Raw genomic sequence first — 12,212 nt, forward strand, 5'->3', positions numbered from 1 at the left:
AAATTTTAAATGATGTGTTTACGACTTAAATGATTATAAATTAAAAAAGGGATGACTGATAAATCCCGAAAAATAAAATTTTCGACACCATAAAATTCTCAAATAATAAAAGTCCCGAAATGTTCCGAATTTCAAAATTGCCGAATAATAAAATTTCCAAATATAAACAATTAAAATAAGGCTATTAATACAATTTTCATTTTAATAATTTAATTAATTTTATAAGTAAAAAAATCTTATCATTTAAATTTGGGAATTTCCTGGTTCAGGTATTTTATAACTCGTCAATTTTCTGCCGGTATATTATAAACTGTTCGGGAATTTTCCAATTCGGGAATTTTCTTATTCGGAAATTGTGCAATTGGAGAATTTTATCATTAAGGAATTTTCCAACTTGGAAATTTTTCTGTCGGCTATTTAATTTTTCGGGATTTATCAGTCGTCCTTTAAAAGCATTTCAAATAAAAATGTGTTCATAAAAAAAGTTTTTCGTTGATCAACTCTAAATATAAATTAATTAAGGATTTTTTTAAAAATTGAACTGTACTTTAACAATTAAAAAGTAAATAATAATTGAAGGGTTTCAGTACAGAATTAGTTGACAAAATTTTTTAGCGAAAATTGTTTTATAGCATAAAAATGGAAAATATAATTTTATAATATAATAATTAAAACAAACAAAATTAATTAAAAAATTTACTTACAAATTTGAGGCAGTCTTAATTTGTAACTAAATTTAAAATTTGATAAAAAATTTGTATTCTCATTCAGCATCCCCGTAACTCGGGTGCAATTTTTTATTTTTGAAAAAAATGAAATTTCCTTTTTTAACCATTATCCAAAGTCGATTTTGAAAATTAATAAAATGTTAATCTCAAGATTTTCAGATTATTTTTTTAGAATTGATTAACATTAACATAAATTTGTTCTATTTTAAGCATTTTTAATTTGTAAGTGAAATTATTGAATTTTAAAATATAATAAAAAAGAACAATTAAATAAAATTGAGATTTTTCCAGATTTGGAATAAAAAATTTAGAAGCTTTTTAGGAATCATGAAAAGATTTTTAAGGAAATTAAAAATGATTTTTATTTCAAAAAATTAATTTTAAGAGAATATTTTAAAAAGTTTTAAAATGTCCAAAATTTCCAAAAGTATCTGAAAGATTTTGGGAAAATTTGTTTATTTTTTAACATTTTAAAAGAAATTTACAGGAAAAATAAAAAAATAATAAATAATAACAATATTGATTTGTAGCCACCTAAAATTAAAATAATTTAGGTACTAATTTAAAAAAATCGTTATATTTTTAATGTTTCTAGCTTAAAAATACTAAAAATTATATAATGTTGAAAATTTACAAATTTATTGATTCATTCTTGAATTTAGAGCATTGGAAATAAGTTAGAAAAAAAACAATTTCTCGGTTTAACTGAATTTAATTTAAAATAGTTTGGTTGAAAAATGTTAACATTTTTTAATTTGATTGATTTTGAAAAATTTCCGGACCCGGTAAAACCCGTTTTTTTTTTATTTAACAGCCACCCTGTATTTAGTTTTTTCAAGATTTTACGATTCTCAGAATCTCTGTGAAGATGTGGATACTTTGTCTAAAAAAGAATGCAGATTTTGAAATATTAATTTAAATACATATGAAAAAAGTGAATGATAAAGATACTATATTTAATATTCGAGAAGTGTTTGATGTGCTGACGATAGAATTTTTATGCTCAGCCATCAACTTTTATAATGGGAGTGGTGATATTTTTTATACTTTTCAACGGCATCACATTAAGTGTTTCTTCTCGTTGGAATGGAATTATACAATATTCCGTCTCGAGTAAGTTTACTGGTTTTTAGATCAATTTAAACCGAGTCAAATTTTCAATTATCTCTTAATTAATAAAAATCCTAAAAATTTTATTTCTTCTAATAATTTTGAATATTTTTTACTTACAGCCTGTAACTGCAATGGATATTCGGATCGGTGCTTTTTCGACAAAGAATTATACAAACAAACAGGACATGGTGGTCATTGTCTGGAGTGTAGGGCCAATCGAGCTGGTGCCAACTGCGAAAGATGTCGAGAAAATTTCTTCCAACGACCTGAAGATAATTATTGTGTGGCTTGCAACTGTGATGAAACCGGTTAGTAACTAATTTAATTATACAGAGAAAATAAGGTGATTTTTGAAAAAATAGGGGAATTATAGAGGAATAAATTCTTTTGAATAAAATTTCGAGTCGAAATAGATTGTACTTTTAACGATTTTCTACCAAAGGAACTGAATTTTTGGCGAAATAATGAAGTTTTTAAAATAAAGTTGAATGTTTTAGAAAAAAGATGACGTTTTAATCTGAAAAGATGTATTTTTGATCAAATAGTTGAATCTTTAAACCAAAGAGATGAATTTTCTACTACACATTTGAATTTCCAGCCTAAGAATATGATGACTTTTGAACAAAAAATTAATTTTTAATCAAATAGATTAATTTTTAATTAAAAACGATAAATTTGTAGCTAGAAAATTAATTTGAGCAAGGTTGTTCAACTGTCAACCAATTCGTATAATTTTCAAGACAAAAAGATACATTTTTGAGAAGAAAGTTCAATTTTCAATCAAGAACTTTTCTACTAAAATAAATGAATTTTCAATCCAAGAGGACGAATTTTCTATTAAAAAAAAAAAAACATTTTCAACACAATAATTAAATTTCCAAGTAAAAAGTTCAACTTTCAAACCAATAAGATGAATTTTGATAGAAAATAGTTGAATTTTCGATACAAAAAAATTAATTTTCTTTGCAAAAAGATGAATGTTAAACAAAGCAGTTAAATTTTCGACCATAAATTATAGAATTTGCAACCAAATAGTTGAATTTTCGCAATTAAAAGTATATTTTCAACCAAATAGTTAAATTTTCAAGCGAAAAAGACGAATCTTTTCGAAGATATTTGAAATTTCAATCAAGAAAGATGAATTTTTAATTATGATGGGCGAATGTTTTATTCAAAAAGACTATTTATGGAATGGTTGAATCTTCAACCAAAATAATAGAATTTTCAACACAAAAAGAGGAATTTTCAATAAAAAAGATGATTGCTGAACGAAAAATGTAACAGTTGATATATCAACTAAAAAAGATTTTAATTTGAAATCACTAACAATTGAATACTCTGTCAAAACAGATTTATTTTTAACCAATTGTACTTTTTACCAAAAAGATCAAATTTTTACCAATTTTTTAAATTTTCAAGCCGAACAAGCAAATTTTCTACAATAAAGTGGGTTTTTGTACCCGAATATATTAGTTTGCAACCAAATAGTTAATTCTTAACTGAATAGTTGAATTTTGAAACTAAAAGAACAACTTTCTATCTAAAAATGGAAAAGTTACATTTTAAGTAAAAAAAAAGAATTTTTTATTGAGAAAATTGATTGTTAACAAAATAGTCAAATTTCAGGCAAAGAGATACAATTTAAACTAAAATTATGTATCTGTACTCAAAAAAGAAAAAGTTTGAATTAAAGAGGCGTCATTTTCTATAAAAAAAATGTTTCAAAAAGGAAAACAAAGTTTTTAACAAATTAGTTAAACAATCAACCAACTAAATGAACTAGAACAAACACAACAAAGCTAAAATATTAACCAAAAATGTAAGATTAAATATTTCAACAAAAAATATTTATATTTCAAATAAAAAACATAATTAAAAAAAAAAACGATGGATACTCGACGAGAAATGTGACTCTTCTGCCAGAAGTGTTGAATTTTCAACCAAGAAAGATTGTTAATTTTAGCGAGGAAAATAAAGCCAATAAAATTGTTTAAATTTTAAGTCAAAAAGGTGAATTATCTACAAAAAATTGTATTTTGTACCCAAAAGTATTAGAATTTTCAACCTAAAAAGATAAATTTCCAACAAAGCAGTTGAATTTTTAAGACAAAAATTTGAATTTTATACTAAAAACGATCAATTTTCAAGCAAAAAATGGACAAGTTAAATTAGCAGTTGAAAAAATTAATTTAAAAAAAGAACGAAGTTTCAAAAAAACAAAAATTAAATATTTCAACAAAAAATATTTATATTTCAAATAAAAAACATAATTAAAAAAAAAAGCGATGGATACTCGACGAAAAATGTGACTCTTCTGCCAGAAGTGTTGAATTTTCAACCAAGAAAGATTGTTAATTTTAGCGAGAAAAATAAAGCCAATAAAATTGTTTAAATTTTAAGTCAAAAAGGTGAATTATCTACAAAAAATTGTATTTTGTACCCAAAAGTATTAGAATTTTCAACCTAAAAAGATAAATTTCCAACAAAGCAGTTGAATTTTTAAGACAAAAATTTGAATTTTATACTAAAAACGATCAATTTTCAAGCAAAAAATGGACAAGTTAAATTAGCAGTTGAAAAAATTAATTTAAAAAAAGAACGAAGTTTCAAAAAAACAAAAACATATAAATATTCAATCAAAGGGATGGCTCTTCAACTAATAAACTCATTTTAAAAAAAGTAGTTCTACTTTCACCCAAGTAGTTGACTTTGCAATCCAGATGATTAATTTTGTATCTAAAAAGATAAATTTACTACAAAATACAACCTTTTTTATCTTAATAGTGGAATTTTCAACTGAAAATGATTCATTTTTACTAAAAATGTAATAGTTTAATTTACAGCTAAGAAAAATAATTTTTAAAAATGCAACCAAATAGTAGAATTGTTCACCAAACGAGATGAATTCGGAATCAAAAATATAATAGTAGACTTTTAAATAAAAAAGAATTAACTTTAAAAAAATAGTTAGATTTTCTTATGAAGTTCGATTAATTCTATTCGCATGTAAGCGAAAAACGAGAAAAAGGGGAAGTTTTCTAAAAACAGGGAAAAAAGAGAAATTCTTTAAAAAAGGGGAAAAGAAAATAGGATTTTTAACAGAAAATGCAAACATTCTATTTTCGGTTTAAAAATATCTGTTTTGGATAAAAATTCAACTATTTGGTTGAATTACTTGGCCTTTTTTGTACAAAATTAAAATTTATGATAGAAATTTAATATTTTTCGTATAAAAGTCAACTATTCTAGTTAAAGATACGTTAGTTCATCAGTTTACTTGAAAATTTATCAGTTTGGTTTAACATTAATTTCTTCAACTAAAAATTTAAGTGTCCATTTTTGGTTGAAAATTGATCTTTTCTAATTTAAAATTCAACAATTTGGATGCAAATTTGTCTTTTTAATTGAAAATGTAACTATTTATCATTTTAGTTGGAAATTAATCTTGTCTGAATATATCTTTAAATATTGCAATTTTTCTTGAAAAAAATGCCTGAGAGGGTCTGAAGATTAAATAAATTTTCTTTTTCTTCTTTTACAGGTTCAAGAAGTTTGCAGTGCAACAGTGAAGGTAAATGTCAATGTAAACCTGGAGTCACTGGCGACAAGTGTGACCGTTGCTCTGCAAATTTCTACAATTTCGGTTCTTACGGCTGCGCTTCTTGCGAATGCTTCGTATCAGGATCTTTCAAAAATACTCCCAACTGTGATCCTGTCACTGGTACCTGTCAGTGCAAAGACAATGTCGAAGGAAAAAGATGTAAAACGTTAGTATTTGAAAACGATTTCTAAAATTTTACACTTTTCTTCCGTCCTGGAATTTTCCTTAAATTTTTTTTTTAAATCTTGAAAACCTGGAAATTTCCTCGAGTTTTTCACGAGAACCTAGAATCATTGTTTTTTAAACAGTTATTTTATTGAAATGCGAAAAGTAATAAAAAATGTTTAGTCTATTATAAAAAAGACATCTTGTTCAGAAGAAATCTTGCTACTGAAAAGTTTTTTTTTAATCAAAATATAGTTTCACAAAAATTTTACAAAGATTTTTAATCTTTCAAAAGATTCAAAGGATTTCAAAGATTTCAAACAATTTCGAGTGCTTCAAAATATTTTAGAAGATTTCACAAAGATTTTAAATAATTCAATGATTTTAGCAAAGACAAAAGATTTCACAAATATTTCAAAAGATTTCACAACGATTTGAAAAGGATTTCAAGGATTTTAAAAATTCAAAAAAGGCGTGAAGTTTTCTAATTTTTCAAAACACTTGAAACATTTTAAATGATTTCAAAATTTGTTAGAAGATTTTAAAAGATTTCACATACAATAAAAATATTTGAATGATTTTAATTTAATACAAAAGATTTCATGAATATTTCAAAGATTTCGAGAAGGGTAAATAACAACAGATTTAAAAGATTTACAAAAATTTCGAAATTTTTTAAAGATTTCAAGTGTTTTGAAGATTTTAAACGATTTAAAATATCTCAGTGATTTCAAACGATTACAAAAGATTTTCGAAATATTTTGCTAATATTTCAAAAAATGCATAACGATTTCCAAATATTTAAGGAATTTCAAATATTTCAACGTGGATACAATACGCCAGATTAAAAATATTTTAAAGATTTCAAATTATTTCAATTTCTTTAGAATATTTCAAACAATTTCACAAACATTTAAAATATTTTAATGATTTAAAATTAATAGAAAAGATTTTAAACAGGAGAAACTACAGATTTTAGAAATATTTCAAAGAATTCATAAGGATTTCAAAAGATTTCAAAACTTTTCAAAGATTCTAAACGATTTCAAAATTTTTTGGAAGATTTCAAGAGATTTCATAGATTTTAAATATTTCAATAAATTCATACAAATACAAAAGATTCGACAAATATTTCAAAAGATTTAAAACGATTTGAAAAAGATTTCAAGGATTTTAAAAAACGCAAAGAAAAGGCATGCACACCACATTGAAAATATTTCGAGCATTTCACAAAAATTTTAAAACCATCAAAATATTTCAAGATATTCCAAGATTATAGCAAGGGTACAATACACCAGATTTCAAAGATTTAAAAGCATCTGAAAGATTTAAAACGATTTAAAAATTCGTTTGAAGATTTCAAATATTTTAATACACTTGAAACATTTAAAATGATTTCCAATTTCTTCAGTGGAGTTCAAAAAATTTCACATATATTTAAAATATTGTAATGATTTAAAATTAATACAAAAGATTTCATGAAAATTTCAAAGATTTCGAAAAGGGTACATTACACCAGATTTAAAAGATTTAAATATATTTCAAAGATTTTCAAAGATTTCAATTTTTTTAAAGATTTTAAACAATTAAAAATATTTCAGTGATTTCAAATGATTACAAAAGATTTTACTAATATTTCAAAAAATTCGTAAGGATTTCAAAACATTTCAAAACACTTAAAACATTTAAAATGATTTCAATTTTTTTAGAATATTTCAAACGACTTCACAAAGATTTTAAATATTTTAATGAATTAACATTAATAATAAAAGATTTAAGAAAGATTTTATAAATATTACTAATATTTCAGAACATTTGAAAGATTTAAAACAATTTTAAATTTGTTTAGAAGATTTAACAAATTTTCACAAACATTTTAAATATTCTAATGATTTCAAATTAATAGAAAAGATTTCAAAAATATGGCACAAATATTTCAAATATTTCAGAAGAATACTACAATTTTAAAGATTTAAAAAAGGGGACAGTACAGATTTCAGAAATATTTCAAAGAATTCATAAGTATTTCAAAAGATTTCAAGAATTTAAAAATACACCAGGTTTCAAAGATTTCAAAACATTTCAAAGATTCTAAACGATTTCAAATTTTTTCGAAGATTTAAAGAGATTTCAAAGACTTTACAGAAATTTTAAAATATTGCCACAGATTTTACAATCACGACTTATGTTCGTAATAAATTACTTGTTTATTTATGGCTGTCCTTTCTTTAGAAAATGTTGACCAATAGAAAACGAAATAGTTCATTTTTGTACATGTATAACAATCGGTTATTTCATTATTTAATGTAAAAACCCAGATGTGAAAAAACTTGATTTCTTGCCCTGGAAATCCTGAAAAAGACCTTTCATTTTGTGTGGAATGAAATTTACACTGACTTTACGAGATTTCAAAAGATTTCTACATAGTTCATGAGATTCTATGGGATCTCAGAGAATTTCAAAGATCTAAATATTTGTAAGGAATTCAAAAAATATAAGATTTTAAGATGTTGTACGGGATTTCAAATGATTTCTCGGGATTTTCAAAATTTTAAAGGATTTAAAAGAATATATTGTTTTTTAAAGGAACCAATAAAAAGATAATTCCTTAACAAAAAATATAGTTGACATTTCAATTAAAAAAAAGAATTTTTAATAAAATCGTTAGGTTTTCAACAAAATACTTAAATTTTACATAAAATATTTAAATTTTTAACCAAATAATTTTGAACTATTCCATTTTTTAATGGAAATTCATATTTTTTAGTGGAAAATTTAAGTATTTGTTTCAAAATTAATTTATTTTGCAATTTTTTGTCCTGATGTGTATCTTGGTGATAATTTTTAACAAGAGCTTAACTTTCTACCAAGTAATTACATTTTTATTACAAAAAAATACGAATCCTGAATAAAAAAATGTAGTAGTAAATATTTAAAAAAAAACTTAATCAAAAACAGGGGAATTCAACCAAAAGGGACGAGATTTCAATATGAGTTGAATTTTCAACTAAGAAAGATTTATCAGTCAAGAGACAAAAATTGCGAACAAACTGTTGAATTTTCTAGCATAAAGATGAATTTTTAGCCAAGAAGATTAATTTTCAACTAAAAAAGAACAGATTTTCAATAAAATACATTAATTTGCAACCAGATACTTGAATTTTCAACTAAGAATCATAATTTACATCCAAAAATACAATAGTTAAATATTCGTTAAAAAAAAGAATTATTTCGAACAACAAAAAAAGACTAATTTATAAAAAATGGTTAAATACTATTTATATTTTTAATAGCCTAAATGAAAGTTAAAATCCTAAAGATCACTTTTGTGAAATATCCAATAAATAATTTAGTTAATTTCTGATGTTAGATATTGTCGATTCATTTTCCTAGCTCCTACCAACAGTTAAATTTGGAGTAAAAAATCCCTTAAAATAGAAATAAATAATAAACAAAAAATAAATTAAATAAATCAATCAATCAATACCGACAAGACCAAATTACTTTTCAGCTAGATCTCATTTCACGCAGAAGTTAATAAGCTTTCCACAGCTTTCCAACCGTTAAACAATTCTGAATAATTCTGAACGGCGTTATCCTTTTTCAAAGTCAAAGCTAATTTTCAGTAGGTCTCCCGGTTATTGGTCCGATACTATCCACCAGTAGCATAATATTTTTTAAAAAATTGCAGGACACAAAAAGGTATAAATAAAAAGGGATAATTCTATAATTTCTTTTTTTTTTACTCAGATGTCGTCCTGGATATTTCAACCTCGCCCTGGAGAACGAATTCGGGTGTACTCCTTGCTTCTGTTACGGCCATTCAGTACTTTGTAATTCAGCAACAGGCTACTCAAAAACAGCGATCGAAAGTGGCTTTGTCAGAGGAAATGAGCGCTGGACAGCTGGAGTTGCCACTGGAACTCCCATTCCTCTCAACTATGATGCCCTTACACAAACGGTCGCTGTCACTGCTTCTGATAGGGACAATGTTTATTTCCTTGCCCCAGGTTAATAATCCGATTAAATTCAATTAATTTTTAACAATTCAATTATAGCTTACTGATGATTTATTTATTATTATTTAAAAAAAAAAAACAGAGAGATTCCTTGGAGATCAGAGAGCATCCTACAACCAAGACTTGATATTTAATTTGAGAATCGGCGAAACCGGACCAGCGCCAACAGCTCGAGATTTAATCTTAGAGGGCGGAAATGGCGAGCAAATCACACAACCCATTTTTGGTCAAGATAATCGATTACCAACTGTTACTGTGAGTAAAAATTTAATAAAATTACAAATTAATTTAATTGTAATTTCATTTATTTATTATTTTCCAAAGAAAATCGGGGATATGACATTTTTGACCGGGAATTTTACAAATTTTTAGAAGAAATATCTAATCAGATTGTATAATGCAATTTAAATCAACTTTTTTTTATCAGGGGGTCCAGCATTTTTCACGAGAACATTGAGTTCGAATTTTTGTTTTACTTTTAAAATAGTTATTTTATTGAAATGTAAAAAGTAATTTGAATATTTTTGTCGGATATGAAAGAAATATCTCGTTTAGAAGACATCTTCGCACTCAAAAGTTTTTTATTTGTCAAGATATAATTGATCTTTTGTTCATTATAGAGTAAATAAAGAGATTTTGAGGAACTTTTTGTAGACTGCACTAATTACTTTATAGATTGTAATGAACGTTGTTAATAATTCTATAAGTTTTTATTTTCTTATCTGCTAATATAGAATATTAAAGTATACATTTTTTGTGATATTCATGGTTCAATCATTGAAAAGATTTCAAAAGATTTCAAAGACTTAAAAGGATATTGAAGATTGACAAATAGGCCTGTAGACAAGATCTTTACAATTTCACAAAGATTTTAATATTTTTTAAAAGATTTCAAGGATTTTATTTTTTTTTAAATGCCTGTCAGATTCCAAAGTTTTCGAAACATTTAAAAGATTTTGAACAACTTTAAAATTTTTTAGAAGGATTCAAAATATCTCGCAAACATTTTAATGATTTTAAAGTAACAAAAAATATTTCAGAAAGTTTAAAAAAATATTGCCAAGAATTCATAAGGATTTTTCAAGATTTGGGATTTTAAAAGATTTCAAAATGCGTACATTACACCGTATTTAAAATATGTTAAACAATTTGAAAAGGTTTCAATAAATTGGAGAAGATTTAAAAAAAATTTAAACGATTTCAAACGAACATAAAAGATTTCACAAACATTGCAGAAAAATTTCACAAAAATTTCAAAATATTTCGAAATATTTCACAAAGATTTCAGAGATTTCCAGGATTTCAGAAGTTTTACCAAAATTTAAGAAGATTCCACAAAGATTTAAAATATTTTAATTAATTTAAATGAATACAAAAGATTTTACAAAATATTTTTAAAAATTCAAAAAAATTTCATGAAGATTTTAAATATTTGAGCGATTTTATCCAAATTTCAAATATTTCAGAAGTTTTGCCAAAATTTTAAACGATTCCACAAATATTTCAAATATTTTAATTGATTTAAATGAATACAAACGATTTTACAAAGATTTTAAAAATTTCATAAAGATTTCAAAGGAATACAAGAATTTTAAAGATTTGGAAACGTTTCAAAGGTTTTAAAGGATTTCAAATTTGTTTAGAAGATTTCATAAAAATTTCAAATATTTCAATGATTTCAAATGAATACAAAAGATTTCAGAATAATGTCACAAATGTTTCAAAGAATCCATAAGGATTTAAAAACATTTCAAGAATTTAAAAGATTTCAAGGATTTGAAAGATTTTACAACAATTTTAAAAGATTTCAAAAGATTTTACAGAAATTTCTAGATATCACAAAGATTTAAAATATTTAAATAGAACTCAACAAATTCAGAAAGATTTAAAATGATTAAAAAATGTAATCGAGATTTACAAAATTTCTAGGATTTCGATTTTAAAAATATTTCAAAATATTTCACAAAGACGACTTATGTTCGCAGAAAATTAATCATTTGTTTTTTTATGACTTTTGCCAGTAAAAAATTGAAATGTTTTATCTTTTACACGGTTATTTGGTTATTTTATGGAAAAAAATAGACTTGGAAAAACTTGATTTCTTGACCTGAGAAACCTGGCAAATAGCTTGCATTTTGTTCATAGGAATTACTGAACATCCTGTTAACCCTTAAACGGCCAAAACGCCACTACCGGTACACTGCTTTTCAACGGCCAATAACTAAGACTATTCGACACTAGAAAAAATTGAGACACATATATTTTTATTGCTTAAGATCTCCTCTTTCCGACGGTGCCAATGAAATTCCTCAAAAAATTTTCTTATTATCCCAAAATGCAGTTTAAACAAAAAAAAAAACGTGATTTATCGTGCCTATTTTTTTTTGTGAACCATTTTCCAAAGCTTTTCGAGTCAGTAATTAAACTGGAATCTCACTAACGGGTGGAATAAATGTCTAAACTTTGAGAATCCATGGTTAAAACATCGATTTTTCGTTTTAGTATTTTCAAAATGGCGTCTTAATGACAAAATTTTTGTGAAAACATTCATGAATTTTTTTACAATAAACGATGCGCTTTTCGGAA

At 24.6% G+C, this 12,212-nt stretch overlaps 1 protein-coding gene across 12 annotated transcripts in view; it reads left to right on the top strand.

Moving 5' to 3' along the window:
• Positions 1–12,212, top strand: part of LOC117176885 (laminin subunit gamma-1) — a 110,119-nt gene that overhangs the window by 52,480 nt on the left and 45,427 nt on the right. For 8 of the 12 annotated variants that reach the window (XM_033367250.1, XM_033367249.1, XM_033367246.1 and 5 more), the window contains exons 7-10: positions 1,961–2,149; positions 5,383–5,608; positions 9,358–9,617; positions 9,709–9,881. In XM_033367250.1, coding sequence (XP_033223141.1) covers positions 1,961–2,149; positions 5,383–5,608; positions 9,358–9,617; positions 9,709–9,881 — 848 coding nt within the window. Of the gene's footprint in view, positions 1–1,547; positions 1,842–1,960; positions 2,150–5,382; positions 5,609–9,357; positions 9,618–9,708; positions 9,882–12,212 lie in introns of those variants that run through there. The other 4 variants (XM_033367252.1, XM_033367255.1, XM_033367254.1 and 1 more) reach the window with 4 other exon arrangements.

The sequence above is a fragment of the Belonocnema kinseyi genome, chromosome 7, assembly GCF_010883055.1.
Source record: "Belonocnema kinseyi isolate 2016_QV_RU_SX_M_011 chromosome 7, B_treatae_v1, whole genome shotgun sequence".
NCBI classification, from domain to species: Eukaryota; Metazoa; Arthropoda; class Insecta; order Hymenoptera; family Cynipidae; genus Belonocnema; species Belonocnema kinseyi.